The sequence below is a fragment of the Leiobunum rupestre genome, chromosome 11 (genome assembly GCF_980474605.1).
Source record: "Leiobunum rupestre chromosome 11, qqLeiRupe1.1.hap1, whole genome shotgun sequence".
Lineage (NCBI taxonomy): Eukaryota > Metazoa > Arthropoda > Arachnida > Opiliones > Sclerosomatidae > Leiobunum > Leiobunum rupestre.
This window is the reverse complement of record NC_143394.1, coordinates 7,066,682-7,089,060: the sequence shown is the minus strand read 5'-3', so window position 1 is coordinate 7,089,060 and position 22,379 is coordinate 7,066,682. Positions and strand designations below refer to the sequence as shown.

General features: G+C 39.8%; 1 protein-coding gene across 3 annotated transcripts; it reads right to left on the bottom strand.

Moving 5' to 3' along the window:
* Positions 1-1,953: 1,953 nt before the first annotated feature.
* Positions 1,954-22,058, bottom strand: LOC149921241 (uncharacterized). Of its 3 annotated transcripts, XM_090163507.1 has the most exons (12): positions 21,994-22,058; positions 21,875-21,926; positions 12,722-12,870; positions 10,531-10,643; positions 10,285-10,460; positions 8,353-8,448; positions 8,140-8,260; positions 6,964-7,033; positions 6,856-6,898; positions 5,447-5,472; positions 5,254-5,332; positions 1,954-2,194 (listed from the first exon to the last, which is right to left on the bottom strand). In XM_090163507.1, the coding sequence occupies exons 1-12, from the start codon at positions 22,035-22,037 to the stop codon at positions 2,009-2,011; spliced, it is 1,155 nt and encodes a 384-aa protein (XP_090019633.1). In that variant the 5' UTR covers positions 22,038-22,058; the 3' UTR covers positions 1,954-2,008. The 3 variants fall into 3 exon arrangements, with proteins under 3 accessions (XP_090019633.1, XP_090019631.1, XP_090019632.1); XM_090163505.1 differs by lacking the exons at positions 21,875-21,926; positions 21,994-22,058 and adding an exon at positions 20,600-21,102; XM_090163506.1 differs by lacking the exons at positions 1,954-2,194; positions 21,875-21,926; positions 21,994-22,058 and adding exons at positions 2,304-2,407; positions 20,600-21,102.
* Positions 22,059-22,379: the final 321 nt, after the last annotated feature.

Genomic DNA, 22,379 nt, shown 5'->3' with positions numbered 1-22,379 from the left:
GATTTCAATTTGAATGAGATTCATTTATAAAATATTTCCAATTATATTTTATATATAACATCTAATTTTATATTTCGTTCTTCTTCACTACCCCGCGGGTTAGGGACCCTCACGAAAAATAGACATTTTGCCGAAGAGAGGGTGTAATGTGAGAAGTGAAACACTTGAATTTTCCTCCGCTAAGCAAACGATTTGTTATTCTACGCGTAAGCTGAAAAGGCTAATTATTAGTATTCCGACGTACCCCTTGCTATTGTTCACTAGATAAAATTTCAACAAGAAATCCATTTCTTAACTTTTACGCGTCAGATCTTAAAAATGTTACATGTTTTGAAAAAAGCATGGAACTTACTCTCGCTTTTTGTGTGGCGGAATTACGGCGTCCTCGAGCCGTCCTTACAACACCGAGAAATACAAATAATTGTTCTGGGAATACGTTGAAAAACGTTGTTTAAAAGACTTACGCTCCAACACTTGGGTTAAAAGTCAATAGCGTGTTACAAGAAATGGGGGTTGATGTTATATTTACTAGCGTTTTCTCGCTTGCGCGCTCCTAATGATCAATACATCACATCATTAAAGGGTCAGAGAATCATTTGAAAAATTCGCTCCAAAGTGCAGGTAGCTCCTCCCTTTTCTTTTCCGGTGATAGCTGGAACGACCAATCATATAACGGTGGTTTTTCCAGGCCTATTTCCGGGTAGTAACTAGGGAAAAGTAAACGATTCCGTGGCTCTTTAAGAAAATAGGATTTGTGTTTGGAAACTTCGCGAATCGTGTCTACGGTTGGGTCTTAGTTTAATTCGATTTCTCCGGCGAAGCGGTAAATATCTCCTCACAAATCCATTATAGGGTATTTCGAAATATTATATATTGCAAAGGTCATAGCGTTTTTGAATTAAATATATCGTCGATATTTCAATAATTCCCAATAATTGAGTATTGGATAATCACAGCGCGATTAGCTGATTACAAACTACTTGTAATTCAGAGGGCATTTTTTACGGAGTACATGATTTTGTACTTAGTCTAATAATACTTTTCCCCATTGCACGTACGCGGCCTAGAACAATAATCGATGTTGAAAGATTTTTGGCGCCTTTCTTCAACTAAGTTGTTTATCCTAAAACTATTACGCTTAAATCTTGATTTAATATATAAAAATTGTTAATAATGTACTTCGTAATATACTTCAAAAATACTACGACGCTAGAGAAATGTACGTATCCACAGATTACGAAATAACTCTTACTTTGGCCATTTTCATAATTATTGAATCAGAAAGTAAAACATTACAACCATAGATATAATAAATGTATATAAAGGTCTAGATAAATTTCGGGTCGTCTAAGCCTAACATAAAATACGGAATTGACATCTAGCAGACACCGAGGAAGGCACGTGACCAAGAGCGCGAGCTCTCTTAGCATTTTAGTACTAAGCGCACCTTTCCGCAGGCCGTAGTCTTTAGACACCATCTGTTGGTGACTTTTAGTATAATTTTTAAGCAGGTCAGAATGGCTCTCGCGACGATAGCACGAGCTTTCTTACCGATAGATAGCGCCTTATAAGGATAGCCTGCAGAAATTACGCGTTTCTGCTAGCTATCACCTCCGTATTCACTCCCTTTGAAATATTTTATCTGGACCTTTATATACGTTTCCTATATCTATGATTACAACCTAAATGCGTTTTGAGTGGATTTTATCAGACTCTATCTAACCTGATTTCCGCCAACGGAAAATAAAAATGTAATGGTTTTTATACGTTAATGTAGTCGAAGTTTCAAAGTATGTTTTCTAAAGTTTGTTTTACGAACAGAAACAATCTATTTTTGCGCCGCTAGCCACTGCGTATTTTCGAATGAGAAAAATGATAACTCGCGCAGGTGCTCGCGCATACATCAAAGTATTATCGTAGGTAATTTCTAAAATGCGTATGAACAATATAGAATTCTTTATTAGCGTAAACTAAAACACGTAGTTTCTTAGCTTAATTTGTGGTAGACTTAGTTGTCTCTCGCTTTGTCCCGAACCTCCGGCGGCTGGATTCGAATAGCCCTCAGCTTGTCCGATTGATCGGCGACTTTGACCTGGCTCCTGGCTCGACAACAAGTTCTGGCCACTAAGCCGAACAGTTGACTGAAAAGAGCAATTTCGAGCAGAAGCCAAAGAACGAACAACGAGACGTCCCTCTGCACGGAAGCGAGACAATCATGGAAAGAAGAACGACCATTTAATACGAAATTGCGTGTGCGAATATATTAAGCGCCGTTCAAGTAAGCCTACGTACAAAAGTCGGGCCGCGGTAGGTCATTTAATGAACTTTAAGTTACACCTCGCGTGTTTAAGGGCACCCCGTGCCAGGGCTTCGCTTGAGAACCAAAAGTTACGCTAAACGGGTACGCCTAGAAAAAATACCATTTCGTATGATGGTTCAATGTTGCGGTTATTAAATCTATTGACCCAAAATATACAAATAGCGTAAGTAACATAATTAACTATAAGTGTGATACTTTTGTCCGTGTAAAGTAGTATACGTCGTAGCTAAGATTATCCTTGAAACAGCCGTCATTACATTAATATTAATATAATATGTTAGGTCCTGACGCCCCGCGCTTTGGTGCCCACTTTATCTGGGGATGAGAATTACTTTGCCCCATAATCTCTTCACTTGTTCCCAAGGGCGTATTTAAAATCCTGGATACGCCCTTGCTTGTTCCGGAGTATTAGGACTACTCTTTTCACTCCTTCTGAAAAGGAGGTGTAAAGGTGTAAATCAGATTTTGTCGTCTGCTAGTCAGAAATCATCCGCTAAAAAGGTCACAGGCAGCCATTTTGGAAAAACGTTTTTACTCCGACTCAAACTATTCGCCACCACAGAATCGGAGTAAAATGACGTCATAGCGTTACTCTTCTTACCCTAACGGTAATAGTTGGTGTAGGGAGCTGTTGGCTCGCGTGGCATGAAGGTCTTGGCACCACTCTCCTACGCATTGTAACCCGGCCTACTGTTTAAATGTCGCTAGATGACTTGGGCCTAAGGTGGTGCCTTGGGTATTAGCCTAGCTGATTATTATTATCCCGGGACAAGCGAAAAGAAACCACCTATTGAGTATAGGGATTTGAAAATTTGTTGTTCGAAAATTTTGTTCTTTATCTTTACCACACCCAGTTCGACCCCGTCCCAAATATAGAAAATATCGCTCCATTTACTTTTAAAATACGAAATTAAGAGTTCCTTAATTTTTTTGTTGCGAATCTGTAAATGGCTACAGGTTCTTTTTAAGGAGAGGTTTTTTCCGCAACACGTTTGTCTGTTTCACTGTTTCAGGCCGGGGAATTCGTCTCATTGTGTGATATTTTACGTCAACTATACTAGTATCCCAAACTACATATAAGAAATTATTTTATAGTATTAATATTATTATTTTGCTTCTTAATTATTTGTTATAATTTCCTAATATTTAAAGATACATTATATATAATACAATATTAAGAATCACTAGATGGCACTTCGTAGTGTACAGGTTTTATTTAGTCTACTAAAATTTGTTATATGTACTAAAATACTAGTCTACTCAAATTTGTTATATGTACTAAAATACTAGTCTACTCAAAGTTGGTATATAAACTAAACTACCAGTCTACTCAAAGTTGCTATATGCACTAAAATACCAGTCAACTTAAAGTTGCTATATGCACTTAACTACCAGTCAACTTTATGCACTAAACTACCAGTCTACTCAAAGTTTCTATATGCACTAAACTACCAGACTACTAAAAGTTGCTATACGCACTAAACTACCAGTCTAGTCAAAGTTGCTCTATGCACTAAACTGCACTAAACTACCAGTCTACTCAAAGTTGCTATATGCACTAAACTACCAGACTACTAAAAGTTGGTATATTCACTAAACTACCAGTCTACTCAAAGTTTCTATATGCACTAAACTACCAGACTACTAAAAGTTGCTATACGCACTAAACTACCAGTCTAGTCAAAGTTGCTATACGCACTAAACTACCAGTCTAGTCAAAGTTGCTATATGCACTAAACTGCACTAAACTACCAGTCTACTCAAAGTTGCTATATGCACTAAACTACCAGACTACTAAAAGTTGGTATATTCACTAAACTACCAGTCTACTAAAAGTTGGTATATTCACTAAACTACCAGTCTACTCAAAGTTGCTATATATGCACTAAAATACTACTATAATTTTATTTTATTAGTTTCACCAGCGGTCATTCAGTGATGGACATTTTTTGAAAATTCAATCTCAGCTCACAAGCTGCTCATGCTAACCTGACATATTTGTATCTCACACTCTTCTCAAGAGTGGTTTAGATAATGTCTCTCTCTCTCATAACCGCTCATATCAAACGCGTTTACTGATAGCTCACCTTTTATCTTTTTTTAATTTTGTAAGAAAAGCTAAAGCTCTCTCATTCGCTCATTTTCGAATTGAATATACTGCTAAAGCTCTCTCCCGCTCAGCTCAAAGAAAATATAATTAATTTCGCTCGTCTCATCATACTGGTCAACAAACGTAGAAAACTTAATCAGCTCTTTAAAAACCACTGAAAACATCCACTAATTCCATCATATTACTTATAAAATTCTGAAAAATCCACGTAAATGCGTAGATTTATTAAGTTCCCAGATTACAAGCTTTTTACGTTAATCCTCATTCGCTCGTCTCGGTTTGTCGAGATTTTAAGATTGAAAAAGACAGCTCGGCTCTTCTCTCGCTAAATCTATGACTAATTAAGGCCTTTTCACACGAGCCAACTTTTCAAATCAAAATGCTGAGTCAGCAAAAATGGATCAGTGATCCATTTTTTACTCGCGTACTTTTTTGGTGGATCAACTCATCGAACTTTTATTCACACGAACCAACTAGTTGACTCAACTCAAGTTGACTCATCTAGTTGGGTCAAAAGGTTGGCTCGTGTGAAAAGGCCTTTAGTGATTTACTTTTGACGAACGGGTTGCGGCACAAAGAGGCCTAACCTCTCCAGAAAAAATCCTGATATAGGCCTAAATGTGGTTAATTTCTGGAAGTTTTAAAAATAAATAGCGCGAGTAGACGGGTGTAGACGTAGCGTTGTTGCCATTTGATTTGCCCACGTCACTATTTTTGCCCTTTAAGTTAATTATGTTACTTAAGATATTGGCTCTCGCGTTTACCAACACGAAAAATAAATACGCAACGTGAAGCGCAACTAGAATATAAAAGGACACATTACCCACGACAACATTCCAGTCGGAACGTGATAATAGTGTTTTTCTTTCAAGTCATTCAATACAACGCTGACAAAGGCCGTCCTGTTGATGACATTTTGATTTTCGCGGAGTTGCGTGAAAAAAAGTACCGTAAGTTTCTCCAACTTTACAAATTACAAACACTATATATAGCTATCCAAAAAAAGTTTTACTTACGAGTTGGAGCCAATGTTGTAATCTCTCTGTAAATAACATTAAAAAGTATGGATTATAGGTTTTGAAATTATCTTCGTACAAATAACGGAAATCATTACGAACTTTGTTCGAAAGTTGAGCAAAAACTACAAAAAAGTCAATAACACGAATGCTCCAACTTTCACACGGTGCATGGCATTATAGATTCTTTTAAGCGCCTATATTCGTGGGGGCCTCCATTGACTTACTACCTAACGAGGGGAGTAGTTTGGGGAGATACATTTTAAGAGTAGAGCTAAAGGTAGTACGGTCGTGTATATCAGAAGTAAATAAATGTAGGTATAGATAAAAAGTAGTGTTGTAACACAGTTTTAACGCAATGAAAATATGAAAAAGACCCTATAATGAGCGTGATAATACTTAAGTCCGTATTTACCAAATGGGTAGCTTTTTTTCGTCTGTTTTGAAGAATTACTTCCCCTACGTCATAGCGTCGTCTTCTCTCCCACTCTCCCATTGAAGACCACGGAACAGACGACGTTATGACCAGTGGCGTAGACAAGGGGAGGGTTTTCGTGTCCCAACCCCCTTGGCCGTAGCTTTAGTTGTATTACAATGTAACCCCTTCTCGACCACTCTCAAATACTTTACCAAGGATACTGTTTTATAAGATTAGGTAGCCCGCCGTACCTCCTGTATTATAAAAACGCCGGCAGCATTGGCGCGTTTAATATAAATCGAAAGACGCGCTGGCTTGTTTCTTTTCCGTCAAGGACAGAATTCCAATGGCGCCGTATAGACAACAGCTATAAAATTTGGCCTTGACGGAATAGAAAATTTGAAGCCGAGCTAGGATCTAATGCGCATGGCTGGAATCAAGTTTCGCCAGTTTTTCTCTTTGCCTCTTACCCTCTTAACACCGTATCCTTGACTTTACATAAATTGAACTCCTCCCTTAAAGGATTTCTGGCTACGCCACTGGTTATGACGAACGGGAAGTGACTCAAGTAAATCTTCACAAGATAGAGGAATAAAAATTTAACACTTTGATTTTCGCAATCGACACATTTTAACCAAATATTACCGAGCCCCCGAAGTAAAAGTTGGTAAGGTAATATTGGTTTTTGCCTACCTAGCTGCCCACGTAGGCAGTTCACTTTTTTTTTAATAAAAATTGTTGTAAAAAATATCTTTTAAACATTATGTTTAAGACTGGACAACCCTGCTCGAACGCGTGTCTGAAATGTAGTAAAATGTTTAATGTGGCATATTCTACCTACAATTAAAAATCGTCTGCTAATACTCGTGACGACTGATTATTAACGTAACTAGAGCTGGACACCCCTAGTTTCTGTTAAACCAAGAGGCAGAAATTCTACCATAAATATGGATCTTTACACTCCCTTTAAGAAAATGAAAATGGTACTGACCGCCACTGGCGTCCTTGTGACCTTGGCTACGTATTCTTCTTCACTAATAGAAGCGAAGTACAAAATCGATTTAGTGATTAAAATTGGCGCCACCTCGGCACAACTTACTCGCAGGCCAACGGACACGACGCTTCGCACTGGATCCTGATTTCCTGGTCTTTCTTCTCAAAGCAATTATCTTCAAAGCAAACAACATTAGTATTTCAGTCAAAATATCTTACTAAAGAGACACAATGCTATTAATTAGAACAGACGTTTATAATAAACACCATTCACGAAATCGAAAAATCGGCTGCTAACACGAGATACGACTTGTTTTTTCAACGTAACTAGAGATAACCACATTTACCTTCTGTGATATGTAATTTCATACTCCCTTTAAGGTGGTTTATTATAAGCATCTGCTTAACAAAATAAAAATATAGGAGGAGAAAGTCTTGGACTTGAGTCAGATCGCGTGACGAGCTATTTCTTAAATCTTTTGCTTGGACGAACCCCCTCCCATTCCTATTTACAGACTGTTTATCAAAACGTGTACTCTGCCGTAGTAAAAAGTAGTTCACTTACAGGGATTTTCAAGGGGGGTGGGGTTGAAGTTCATTTAAAATACGTTATTCGGTCGCTGTTCGTAGCATTTACAAAGCTACACTCTAATGAAGTTTCAGTGACTTTTTTGAATCGACTTCCGACCCCTCACACGCCCCTTGAAAGTCCTTTTAAGTAAGTGATTAAAATAAAAACATTCTACAGTTTAAAACGTAGTTAGTCAATTGTATTGCTAAAATATTTTTTAATTAAAACGAATGCAAGTGCTATAATTGAATGTTTTGGCATGATCAAAACAGGACTCAAATTCTAATCAGAACCAGAGGTCCTATATAGTTACGCTAAGGGAGATATGAAACACTACGCTAGTGCTATGGTAAAATCTATTTTTCCCCTTTGCTACGTCAGCGCCTCTGTGGCAGGGGGTAAAAACATTTATTTCCACAAAATAATCACATGTTAATTCTGGTTTTTTTAGTTCATTCCACTAAATGGCGCCATGATACGGGTGTAGCCTTCCGAAAAACTTGCGTATCTCCTTAGGATCTCTGCTCAGAACCCACTAAGGGAGATCAATTTCTATACGAAAAGGTCGCGAATTTGGAGCAATTCTATTGGCTCTTTGAGTGAAGTGTCCTGGAGCGCATTTAAAAGCGCAGCAACCATAGTGGACGTAAGTCAGTCCAATACTTTATCCCAAATTTACATTAGTGAGAAGGGGTAATTCCGCACACTTACTTCCCGTTGCATTAACGAATTCACAGTCAACTCTTTGCTTCACGGATATTTGTGGATAATAAACTGGAATACATCCACATTGGTACATGAATTGATCGTACATACATTCGCTAAAACATTGCTGAATAATAATAACAAAATCAAAAGTTAAAAGCAACGGTGAAGTGGATAGGTGTTTGTATGGTAGAACCACTTTACGAAGGGGTCACGTACTTTTCTCGAGAGTGGAGAGCTGAAAGTGCTCTCGTCAGAATCGAGATAATCCCGGCAGCCAGTCTCGTACGGTTTTGGTAAACGGTGGTATACGCTCTGTAAAATGCATAAATATCAATCACGCTGTACCACGGGACAGGCGCATCCTCGACCATCTTGACCAACCTAACAAGTACTCCACCACTAAATTAGATAAGCCCCACTTAAGAGAACCGCGATCGCATAAACCTCGAAATTCCATTTCGATTCCAATATCACTTTCCCGAACGCTTTCAGAGAAATTAAATCCACATGTTAATGGGCTTCGATGTCCTAAATTGGCTTTGCGACAGCGAGTTTGCTATACTTCCTATCGCTCCATGTTTCATTTACAAACTTTGCCCGAATGGTTTCATGGAAATCAAATGACCAATTTTCTGAACCCACGATGATTTGCGCCTTTGAGTTTGCTATATTTCCTATCGCTCCATGTTTCATTTACAAACTTTGCCCGAATGGTTTCATGGAAATCAAATGACGAATTTGCTGAACCCACTATGATTTGCTCGAAACATTAATTATTAGTTTTAAAAGCTTTACAATTTTCACTTATATGCTTTGGTTGATTCGTTAAAAAGGCTGGCGGCGGTGAATTGTCGTTCGTCGTTACCAAAGATTAGAAGACTCCCTGCTAGAAGCGACTAGCGGCGAGTAATCATTCTTTAGCCACTATATGATTTATGCGGATATTGGTGAAACAGACTTTCATTAAAAAATTAGCGTTTGGATTGTAGAAAGTGTCACCTAGGAGCAACAAACACAAGGAGAACGCAGCTAGCCTTTAAACTCGATACCGCAGTGTTGTGTACAAATTTAATTGGACGAGCCTTTACGCTGAAAGAAAGGGGGAAGACAGTTTCCTAATTTTCCCCTTCCGACGGCAGCAGGCCCTGGAGCGTCTAACCAATAAAAATTGTACACAACAAAATGCACTACTTTTGACGAGTTACGTTCTCCTTGCGTGGGGTGCTGTGTTTGTTGCTCCTATTTGTCACTTAAGTTTATTACTCATGGTATTAGGGACACGAACACGTGCCCAGAAGGGCGACTTGGTTCGACTTGGTTCTAATTTAGGTTGGGCTAGTAATGGAAGCTCATGCTGCCCGCTTAATTTTTTTTGGTTGATTCAAAATATCATACTGACGTATTAAAAAGGCAAAATGAAGCAACAATTTATATTAAAGAAATATTTTGATGTATCAATCGACACTTGAAATATACTAAAATCTTTACTATGTTGGGGGAAAGTTAAATGCATCTAAAAATTCCAAAAATGTAAAAAAATACTCTGGCACATTGTTAGCTAAATTCGACCTCGTAATTGCAAATACGAGCAATAACAGTTCAGCATTTTTCAAGCCCTATTTCCGAAATTCAAACGATTTTTAATTCATTTCAGCCTAGGGGACCAGAAATTTTCAAAAGGTATGGGGCCCGAGAGGAGCGTAGGTCATAGGGCCCGGAATAAATTTCAAGCCAAATAGGGGCCCGGGTAGAAGATAATTTTCCACTGCGCGGCCACAGATAACAGGTTTATATTAGGTTGTCTTGCCCTCTTCAACTTCTCAAACAGCCCCTGCTAATAGAGTATTATTTCAGTGGCGGCGCCAGGATTATTTTTAGAAATGGCCTCCTTATCAAGTTTTACAAATCTTTTCAGAAGCCAAATAGATTTGATTGGAGCCCCACGAATGAAATTAAGGATGCTTTTATGTGGCCTCTTAAAATTTATTTGTAAGCTTCCCTGTAAAATGAAAAGTAGGATATAGGTTACCCTTGGCGCCATCACTGATCGAATTATGGCTCCAAATGCGTATTCAACGCCTAGACTAAGTGACAGACGACTAGAGCTAAATAATTTTGTAAGAAAGTAATTGAAATTTGATTTGGTACCTTTTCCACCGAGATAGTGAGCATTTCATTGGGCGAAACTTCGTAACCATTGACATGGTAAATATCTGGCAAAGTATTGGAGTCGTGAATGTACACGAAACCACCAATTGGGTTCAAAATGTATTCGTGGGTGTTTATCTGTTCCGATTGTTCGAAATCCAATTCCAAGAATAACCCTATGGAAAATGCGTAAAACCTTGTAATAACATTATTGTTCGCGAGGTGGAAACTGATTTTGTCCTTTACCAGAATTGTCTTGTCCCATAATGGTCTCGTTTAATTGACGACTCTTGCTGGCCCATCCCGCCATTAGGGTAAAACAGTTGATCATGGGCTCAAAATAAATCCGATTGAAATTTCTGAAATAATGTTTTTATTTTAAATTCATTTGAACTAGTAAGAGTGCACTTTGCCTTGATATCGATTCCAATCGATTCGAAACGTTTCGAAGGAGTTGTGTGAATCAGGCTAAATGGTTGTAAAGCGATTCATACCTTTTTCTACCACTTACGCGTAAACGTAGCTCTAAAATTTTTCGAAACTGCGATAAAACTCTCTATTCTGTAGAATAAACGCTTCAATAAAACATCTTCAAGGAAACTGCCAAGAAGTAATATTTCAGAGAGCCAGGACCTGAAAGTCACTGTTTAGATAGTGATTGTTATAATAATGGAAACTTTTCACCTGTAGGGTATGCAACAAGCGTTCCCTTTTAACCAGGTATCTTTTTTTGCCATAATAAGGCTAGTGTCATCCTTCTTTCCCTCATAACTATCTACTTTAGAGCAATGGCCGCCATCTTCTCGTGAATACCTAATCTCTAATTGGCATGCTGATGTTAGATAAAAACAAAGCCTCCAAGTGTACGCTAGTAAAACCAAACCCCACACAGAAGAGTTCTATAAAGGGACTTGGCACAGTGGTTTGCTATTCCAGGCTAGAACGGGGGCCCAGCTGACCAGCTATAGACAGTCCCAACTGTTTGCTTTTTCCCCACACTGCCGCCTGTGTGGGGCGACACAGGAAGACATCCGCCACATATTATTAGAATGCCCCGCGACTTCAACTGAAGATAGCTCTGAGTGGAGGGTAGCGCACACAGACACTAACATAAAACATATATTGGGACTTGACCTGGAACCCAACCAGACCTGGCACCCGCAGATGGTAGCCTCTATCCTCGGCCGTTGGCAAGTAAAGAAGCGGAATATAAACACTTAAACCTGAGGGATACAACCCGCATTTACCTCCTGTACATCATATGTTTTGTAATGTATCTAAACGAAAATCCAAAATTGTAAAAAAAATGTAAAACAATTTTAGAAAACTTTATATAAATTTTAAAATAACTTCAGCAATGTTAAAGTATGATATGTCAGCTGAGCTCACTTATGTAACATTCGCGAAAAAGTAGAAATTAAAAAACTTACTAATAACTCGTATCGATCAGGTCTTCGAGCGAATCTCGGATCAAATAGATCTTCGAGTAATAAACTACATAAAAACTAAATAAAATAGCCAGAAATTCCAACGGTAGACCGGTTTCGTTCTATTTGGAACTCATCAGTACCGTGCGGGAAATCTGGCTAGCGACTGTTATATCGAAAAGAGAAACTAAGCCTAAACATTAAAAATTTCAAAACGCGTTGCATAGCAACGGAAAGCCGAAAAGGGGGGAGTGTGGTGGAGAATAGTATATACGATAAGTTAAGTTAGAAGAGACCACCTATGGACTGTGAGAAGGATGATAAAATTCGCGAATTTTATCATCCTTCTTACAGTCCATAGGTGGTATCTTCTAACTTAACTTATCACTTATGTAGAGCCGCCCTGTTTCAAAAGGGTGTCTTAATGACAGCTCCAATAAAAATCTTTAAACCTTTACCACCTATAGGTCCCATCAACCAAAATTTCGGGGAAATCGGCGAAAAACGGAAGTTACCGCCCAAGGGATATATTTTTTATTTTCCAAGGTGCGTCACGATGGTTTCAACCTAAACCAATTGTTCCATCCGCCGGATGTGACAAACCAACAATTCAAAAACTACGATTGTTTGTAGATTAAAGTATGAAATATTTAACCCCCCTTTCTCAAGACAAGAGTTATCATCTGCAGCATGTGACCAACTTACGCAGATCATTACAGAGACATAGGATAAAAATACGTCCTAAGACTAACCCTTCTTCCTATCCCTGTTTCGGGAACAAATTGCACAATATTGACTGCGCAAACGCGAAGATATCACATTATGTTTAAACTGTTGTAGACGCAAATACACACAACTCCGGTTATTTAAATATGACCGCTCCTTGTGATACTTTCACACATGCGCAGAATGAGTTACGCGTTTTCTAGTCGGAAGAGGGACCGGAAAAAGCTTACAGATTTTACAGGAGCCGAAACGTCCCTGTATAATTAGTCCATGCTTATACTAACTTAGGTTCAATTGAAATTGGACCGCCTTCATTGAAAACTTTTTCGATCATGGCAATAGTGACAAAGTCTTCAGCTCTTTGCAGAAACTTCAGACGTTTCTCGATTGAAACTTCTTCCCTAAAAATTTCATCTTGGAAATCTGTGATGGTCTGAAATATAAGAGACAAACATTTTACATTTTTAAATATCAAATTAGGCAGCCCCACAAGTCAGAAACGAATTAGTCCTAATAGCCTTGTAAAACAATTCCTTGAATTTGAAATGGTATTTGTCTAGGGGCCCGGGCTATCGGCATCAGCAAATATCGCTTTTCTCATGAGTACCATAAGTATTCGCGACCGAAAACTATCTCTACACCCCTTTTGGTTCGCCATTGAAACGCTATTTGTTCTTCCTCATCGTTATTCGGAAATTTGACTTTATAAATAACTAGCTGGGGTACCCGGTATTTCCCGGGGAAATAGGGCTATTTGTATAACCAAGGAAAAAGCGCCAGTGACAAAACTCCGACACATTCAAAACGAAAATAGAACGCTGAAATAACTGTCTCCACACATGGTACCGTACCCAATATAACCAACTGGTTATTGACATTATAATTATACGGCCTAGTGTCTATGGAAGAAGGCTTTTAAAAAAAAATTGCAATAATTTAAGCTTCTTTCGTTTGTATCCCTAAATATTTAAGAAACTCGGTCTTTTGGCTAAGACCAAAGTGTAGTACCTTGTATATTACGAATTATTAAATTAATTCAACACCCGTTGAAAACCAGTCAGGGTACCATGACATATACCAAAATTAATGTGGTCGACCTAAGTTGAAAACAGTAGATTCCTATAGCGGACAAATATATATATATATATATATATATATATATATATATATATATATATATATATATATATATATATATATATATATATATATATATATATATATATTTGTCCGCTATAGGAATCTACTGTTTATATATATATAGGGTGTAACGGATAAGAGTACCGAAGTCCCTACGAGTTTAAAATGTCAAATGAACCATGGTATATATATATATACAGGATGTACCCAAGAGTGACATAATTACCAAAAGTGTGTTAATCGGATCTATTTCTTAATGAATGTTACGAGCGAAATACAAGTTGGGAGGGGAGAAGGGAAAGTATGCCTTTGGGGAGGGATGGAAGTTAAAATCAACAAATAACGCCTCGTAGTGAGGAACGGAGGAACTAAGTAGCACTGGTCATAGTTGGTGTATTTTTTTGGAGATGCTATCGCCATCTACCTACGATATAATACCATAGACTAAAAAAGGTCCAAAAAGGTGACAATAAATAGTCTTTTATGTGGTCGATTTCGAGTCGAGCATTCATTAATGTAATGTTACGGTAAGCTCAATTGAGATACACAAATTGGTTCAACAGTTAAACTCATAATTTATTTCATAACATAAAAGTAAGGTAAAAACAACTGCACTCAGGTAACGGAGTGAGCTAGAGAGTGATCCTAATAATTCGGTACGGTTATATATATCTATAATATCAAGGTCACTTAAACCGTCACAATAGACGAAATATTATTTTACATTCTTTATCAGAACCGTGATAACACATCCTCCCCGACTTTTATAATTACTTCTTCAAAGTTAAGTTCATAGGTTCAAACGTTTCGGAGGAACAACAACTCTGCCGGATCTAGTGGTTATCGGTGTAGACTTCTGTTGAACTGGACTTGACCTCAACTGACCAGATGACTCAGTTGTTAGTGCCGGCGGATCTGCATCGTTCCGGTCCATATCAGGTACCGCAGTCTGAACGGATTTTGAACCAGGTACGTCCATAGTCGGTGACTGGTAGTAGCACGGATCAATGACAGGTTCCGGTAGTGGAATGAGGTGATAGCGGTTGCGTTGTAGCTCCCCATTTGTCGTAGCAACCACGTAGGATCTCGGGCGCTCAGCTCTCCGGATTACTCGGCCGTCAACTCTTTTGTCCCGAATCAACACCCGATCCCCGTTCTTCAAACCTGGCAGGTCACGAACGCCATGGCGTCTATCGTAGTTTGTTTTCTGAGCCAATTTAGACTGCGCTTCTTGTTTAATTACAAGCTCTCGTGGTGGTATGGCTGGAAGTAGACTGGATGGACTGACTGGAACGGTTGTACGTAGTCGTCTGTTCATCAGAAGCTCCGCTGGACTGTATCCGTTTGCTAGAGGAGTTGCACGATAGGCCAACAGTCCCAAGTAGAGATCTTCAGACTTTTTTAGTCGACCCTTGACGATCTTGACAGCAGCTTCTATAAACCCGTTACTCTGGGAAAATTTCGGGCTACTGGTTACGGACTTAAAACCATACCCTTCTGAAAATCTCCTGAACGCATCTGACCTCGTCGCCGCCAGCTGTGACCCATTATCCGATCTAACAATCTCAGGGATACCATATCTTGCAAAGATAGATTTTGACGCTTCGATAATGGTGTTGGTCGTCTGATCTTTGAGCTGGATCAATTCTGGATACCTAGAGTAGTAGTCGGATATCAGGAGAAACCATTTAGATTCGCAGTACAGGATATCCATCGCGACCATCTGCCAAGGTCGGTCTGGCAACTCTGTCGGTATCAAAGGTTCATGACGATTCGACGCTTCTTTAACGCACTTCTCGCATTTTCTGATCAGCTCCTTGGAAATCCCAGGCCACCATACCGATTGTCTGGCCCGTTCTCTACATTTCACAATGCCTAGATGACCTTCGTGTAGGCGTTGTATGATCTCTCGGCGTTTGACGTGTGGTATAACCAATCGGCTATTATACATGATAAAACCTGCTTGAAGAGACAGCTCGTTTCTCACCGGGAAATACTCGTGGCATTCAGCTTTGACTTTCCCCTTCTCCGGCCAGCCATTCTGGATATATCTCGTCAACTGCTTGCACGTCGCATCCTCCAGCTGGCCCCTAAGAATGTCCGCCAACTTTTCATCCGTCGCCGGTAAGGCTGACATTACCAACTGAACATGGGCAGCAACTTCATCGTGGAGCTCCGTATCAGTCTCCTCAAGGGGACTGCGAGACAGGGTATCAGCTGGTACCAAAAACTTCCCCGGAATAAAACGAACGGAGTAAGTATAGCGCATCAGCCGGATCCGAAGTCTTTGTAACCTTGGGGACAAGTCATCTAGTTGCTTGGTTTGCAAAACCGCTAGTAATGGCTTGTGGTCTGTCTCCAAGCTGATCTTGATGCCAGTGATAAAATCTTTAAACCGCTCGCATGCCCATGTTAGACCTAATGCTTCCTTTTCGATCTGGGCATGCCTCTTTTCAGCTTCAGTGAGAGATTTAGAAGCATAGGCAATGACTTTGAGAGACCCATCAGGCTGCTTCTGTTGAAGTAATGCTCCAATACCATAGTTTGAGGCATCAGCCGACACTGTTGTCTCCCTGGATGGATTAAATATACCCAAAACAGGCTCGCTTGACAATGTCCTGATTACAAACTGGAAAGCCTCCTTCTGCCGTGGACCCCAAATCCACGAGTTCTTCTTGCTCAAAAGGCTGTTAAGCGGCTGTAGGTTCTCCGCCATCTTCGGAATAAATTTTGCCAAATAATTTATCATACCCATAAGCCTTCTCACCTCGGAGACATTAGACGGCGGCTTCATCTCCGTGATCGCCTTAACCTTGTCCATATCCGGCCGAAGTCCAGTAGAACTAATAGAATGACCCAAAAACTTTAACGATTCTTTGCCGAATTGACATTTACTTTCATTTAGAGTGATTCCGCTACTTGCCAACGCTGCCAGAGTTCGTCTTAAATTTCCATCGTGCTCGTCAACAGCGGTTCCCCAAACGAGGATATCGTCCTGGAGATTGACAGCTTTGTCTATCCCTTCGATGCATTCGCCAATACGTTTTTGGTAATGTTCCGCCGATGAACTGAGACCAAAAGGTAGTCTGGTGAAATAAAATCTTCCAAACGGCGTTATAAATGTAGTTAGCTTCATTGAGTCTTCGTGGAGTGGTACTTGCCAGTACCCGGAGTTGCAGTCAAGTTTGCTGAATACCTTTGCATCCGCCAACTGTCCCAACAAATGATCAACTGCTGGCATCTGTACCTGTTCTTTTGCAATCTGCTTGTTGAGTTCTGTGAGGTCAACGCAGACTCTGATGTCTCCCGACGGTTTTCGTACTATCACCATTGGTGCGCACCAATCCGTTGGCTCATCGACAGACTTTATGACACCTTGCTGGATCATTTTCTCGAGCTCTGCCTTGAGTTTCCCCATTAAAGGAATCGCCACTCTTCTTGGGCTAGCTAGGGCATACGGCACCGCTCCGGTCTTTAGCTTGATTCGATATTCCTTAGGAATTTTTCCCAAGCCGTCGAACACCTCTTTGAACTCCCTCTGTGGTACGACAGTTGACAGCTGGTCAATACGGCTGCTTTGGACTATCATCAGATCCCTGCTGGCTTTCAGTCCTAAGAGAGGACTCGTTAGATGCTTTACGACGTAAACTCTGTCCTCTATCTCTACTTTGCCATACGCCAGTTTCACCAAACAACAGCCCAAACACTGTAGTTGCATCTGTCCTGGACCATACAATCTTCTGTCAGATGGCTGCAACTGGGTCCTTAATCCTTTGATTACTGATTCCGGGATCGCATTTACTTCTGCTCCAGTGTCTACTTTAAACTGCACCTTCTCCCCATTTACAGTGACGTCGACCATCCATCGGTTGGGTTCTATGTCATCTGACACAGCCCCTACAAAGGCATCTGACTTTCCTGCCGACAAATTGTTAGCGCCGGTTACCTCCTGAAGGTTCGTGGACTTGGTACGGCATTGCTTCTCGTAGTGTCCCTTCTTATGGCACCTATGGCACGTAGCATTGAACGCTGGACACTGTTTCAGACCATGGCTCTGGCTACCTCCACATCTTGTACAGGCTTGTGGCATCTGCTGCCTCTGGGATTTCTCTTCTCCCGGACGACGTCTCCTTTGTCTCCTTCGTGGAGCATTTGACTGCTGATGTGGCGTGGCTTGCAGTTTTTCAACCCTTGCTGGACCTGACCCATTAGTACCCAAATCATGTTGTTGTCGTTTGACTGCTTCAACCTGTTGAGCTTTATTTACCGCTTTTTCAAGCGTTAGATCTGTATCCAGCTGTAGTTGTCGAGACAAGGCTTTGTCCCTGATGCCGACGACAAATCTATCTCTGACCAAATCGTCAGTCAACTCGCCAAACTCGCAGTGACGTGCTAAAACATGCAATTCCGTTACAAAGGCTTCCACGCCTTCCCCTTCAGCTTGAGTACGATTGTTAAACTTTGCACGCTCATATGGAATATTCCGCTTGCCGACAAAGTAGTCGTCCAATTGTTCCATAACCTGGTCGTACACCAGACGTTCATCCGCGTTGAGCTTGAAGGCTTCATAAATATCTTCAGATTTGTCACCCATAATATACAAAAGTGCGTTCACCTGCTCCTCTCCTGATTGTTTCTTCAGTCCCGAAGCCAAACGAAACCTTTCAAAACGACGTTTCCAAGTACTCCATTCAGAAGGACTGACGAAGTTGAATGGTTCTGGAGTGGACACTTGATATAGGGCTCCTGTAGTAGAAGTAGCCATCGCGCTGCTAGTAGAGGAAGAACGGACCTTTGTCGCTTGCTTATTGTACTCCGACTCTGACTTTGACTTTGGCATAGACAATGACTATACGCCGACTACTAGAACTCCTGGACTATTGAGTGCTTCTGACACCATGTAATGTTACGGTAAGCTCAATTGAGATACACAAATTGGTTCAACAGTTAAACTCATAATTTATTTCATAACATAAAAGTAAGGTAAAAACAACTGCACTCAGGTAACGGAGTGAGCTAGAGAGTGATCCTAATAATTCGGTACGGTTATATATATCTATAATATCAAGGTCACTTAAACCGTCACAATAGACGAAATATTATTTTACATTCTTTATCAGAACCGTAATAACACACTTTAGTATACGAAAGTTCAGGTATTGTCACACTTTTGGTAATTATGTCACTTTTGGTGTAACGGATAAGAGTACCGAAGTCCGTACGAGTTTTAAATGTCAAATGAACCATGGGCAAACTACCATGGTCCTAAAAAGCCCCGTTTCAGAGTTACGAGCGCTCACAAATCGGTCTAAAAAAACATCGAAATCAACGCAAATGTGAAATCGTTATTCTTCCTTGACCCCAATTGTTTTCATAAATTTATCGGTTGTTTTTAGCAATAAAGTGATAAACAGATTGTGCAATATCAAGAGATCGTTCAGAAGTATGTACCGCCAGATTTTGAACTTACTTAATTTAAGCTGGAAAGATTGACTAATTATTAAATATTTCGAGTTAATGATAACATCAGCTAAACCCTAGTAGTGATACGCAAAAACCAAGGACACCTAACGAAATTGTTATCTTTTTTAATAAAAACAACTGTTTAAAATGCCCACTTTGGGCTCCTATACACAAACGACAATGTCGTAAAAATTATTGACGGACGTTACGTCAATTTGAAACTACGTTTAAATTTTTGGCTTTAAAAAAACCGTTTGTCTGGAAAGTTTCAGTTACTTACAATTTTTGACGATGAGCCAAGTACAAGTACTCGCCAAGTTGGAAGGCAGCTGGTCGTAAATCATGTCATGGTGTGGAGAATTCTACATGAGCATCGTTATCACCTTTACCACCTTCGAAAAGTCCAAGCATTAAACGAAGCCGACTATCCTCGCCGTATCAACTTCTGCCAGTGGTTTGTGGACAGTGCACAGGATCATCCGTAGTTCCCAAGTATTATCCCGATATGATATCCTCAATTTGCACAATAACCACCAGTGGAGCCAAAACAACCCTCACGGAGCTGTTGTCGTATCGCACCAAGCGAAATTCAGTCTCAACATCTGGTGGGGCATCCTTGGAGACCATTTAGTGGGACCCTACTTCCTTCCGCCTAGGCTAAATGGAGAGTCGTACCTAGAATTTCTTCAATGAGCCTTACCAGTGCTGCTGGAGGACGTTCCGTTAGCGACTAGACAGCGAATGTGGTCGCACGAAGGGGTGCCACCAAATTTCGGCCGTGCCGTAAGAGATCATCTTGATGCGACCTCCATGGCCAGGGCCGTGCTTAGAGGTCTCACGGCCCCGGGCGAAATGCATGGGCGAAACTGAGTGTAGCGGCCCTCCGGTATATACATCCCCATGGGAAAATTTTAGCGGCCCTGGGCGACCGCCCGGCTCCCCATCCCCTAAGATCGGCCCTGCATACTTCTGAACGATCTCTTGATATTGCACAATCTGTTTATCACTTTATTGCTAAAAGACAACCGGTAATTTTATGAAAACCATTGGGGTCAAGGAAGAATAAAGATTTCACATTTGCGTTGATATCGATTCATTTTTATAGGCTAATTTTTGAGAGCTGGTAACTCTGAAACGGGGCTTTTTAGGACCATGGTTTATTTGATATTTTAAACTCGTAAAGACCTATAGAATACAATATAAACGCTTCGGTACTCTTATCCGTTACATCCTGTATATATATACACAAACAAACACTCATCTTTATATATTAAATGATACTTTTAATCAAATTTTTGCGTCATTTGCTAATATTTTGATAAGATTATTTAAGAACAAGTTGGCAATATTATTTATTTTCAATTTGAAGACGTGGGAATGAATGCCTCAGCTGTAAAAGATCCGCCTGCTAAAAATGTGACTCGGGTTTGATTCCTGCCACAACCGAATTATAAATTAAATCAATTAATTTTAATTTAATCTATAAATAATAAAAATCTTACAAAATAAATTGACTTTTATAAACTTATTAATGTCAATTTATTCAATAATAAACTTACGTTAATAAGTTCATAGAAACGTAAAGGGAAACGAAGTTGTGTTATTGGTTCTATGGTATAACACTCGCATGTCATGCAAGAAGACTCGAGTTCGGATTCGCTTGATACTATCACAAGTGACAAAAAGACGTATACCGTGAACAGTTGCTGGAAACCCGGCCATTTGGATGCTAAGACCGATAACGTAACACTTAGCGCTAGGTCCATCCCAAAAGGTCAATAAATATAAGTTGGAGAGTAAAAATCCCGTACCTACACAACACGCACACACGTCACAACACAAACACGAATTTGAGTTCAGGCGTTTTAAAAACCATAAACCCTTTTCCAAAATTCGAGAAACTGCGAACGTGGTTTTATTACACTTTGCCCCGGTACTGCGAATAACAGACAGACACACGCACAAACAAACAGACAGACATTCTTCCTAGGAGGTTTGATTGTAAAACCCCTCCTAGGGAACAATGTTCCCTCGGAGAGGTAAGAAATGTTCTTTTGACGTTTTAATTTGTCTGTAGCAGACGCTAGATCATAGGCACAACCTCAGAAAAGCTAGCGCCGTTACCCCACCTAGATTCGTTTCGGTCGCGAATCATACTTCTTATACTTCAGGTTTGGTGGTTTGTTCTCGATGAGCGCACTCTGTGAATAGCTGCCAGCAGAAGTTTATAATATATGTTTGAACTATACGGGAGAAGTATCGACCCACGCTATAAAAAATATGACACGTGCATCTGCGACTGCTCGAGGCAGTTTTCAATGGGAGCCTAGCGAATTTTCCACCAAAAAGCATGGCGGCTGTAAATTTATTTCTCCGCCTACACAGTGTAGGGATATTTCCCCCATGTAATGCTTCGTTGAAATATCCCTACACTGTAATTTTTGGCTTATACATATTACATCCCAAAGCGGAGTAATACACGCTGTAAATTTACAGCCGTTGTGCGCAAGCTACCTGTAATTAACTTTTTTAGAAAGTAACTTTACGATGTATTTCAAGCGGCACTATTTATTCTTCCCAAACGTATTTTGAAAAATTACAGGTAACCTGTGAAGCTACATGTTTCAGGCGACTAATATTATCAGTATCAAAAGAACTATAATAAAGATATACTTCTGCTACCTTTAGAAACTTAAGATAGCGCGATACGCGTGGTGTTTAACTTTTAGGAATATCGTATGAAACAAATTTCTACCCGAAAATCAGCAATTTGTTTTTTAAACACTGGAAGATGGTTGAAATAACGAGATTTCTTTTAAAAAAATGCTACCTACACTATTTTCACACTTCTTCGGATACGCCGCGCAGTATTTCGACTTCTGAATTCTATAAAAAATTAAGAACCCAAACGTATCAATAATCTTTTGGTTGAAATTAAAATATTATTACTTACCCATTATAGAAATTGCAAACAGTGACTGCGGGAAATTTGGTCATCTTTGGATAATTTATGTTAATTTTCACTTCACTTTCAAAATTATTTTGCTTCCAAAGAAAATAAGTAACGTAATTAGCCAGCATAAGTGAAACCATGGCCAAAATAGAAATTAGCAAAATATATTGCAAAACTGCGCACAGAATCCTGCACGTTCCATTTCTTTCATTCGTATTGCGCTCTCCAGCAGCAATTTGACCTTTACCATTGCTACTTAATTTTTCCATGGTTAGGGCCAAGATACTTTTGGTATTATCGCCACTTTTGGCATTAGATACAGACGTTTGCACCATATTACTGGTAAAAGCTCAGTAGCATTCAAAAGTAAAATATGAAAATATGGC

Bases quoted from the DNA above. Each gene is read 5' to 3' on its own strand.
- LOC149921241 (XM_090163505.1), bottom strand. From the start codon at position 20,806: ATGGACCTAGCGCTAAGTGTTACGTTATCGGTCTTAGCATCCAAATGG. The intron at 8,261-8,352 runs GTACGTGACCCC...ATTATTATTCAG, and splicing joins GCTCTCCACTCTCGAGAAAA to CAATGTTTTAGCGAATGTAT. The intron at 6,899-6,963 runs GTAAGTTGTGCC...CGCTTCTATTAG, and splicing joins TCGTGTCCGTTGGCCTGCGA to TGAAGAAGAATACGTAGCCA.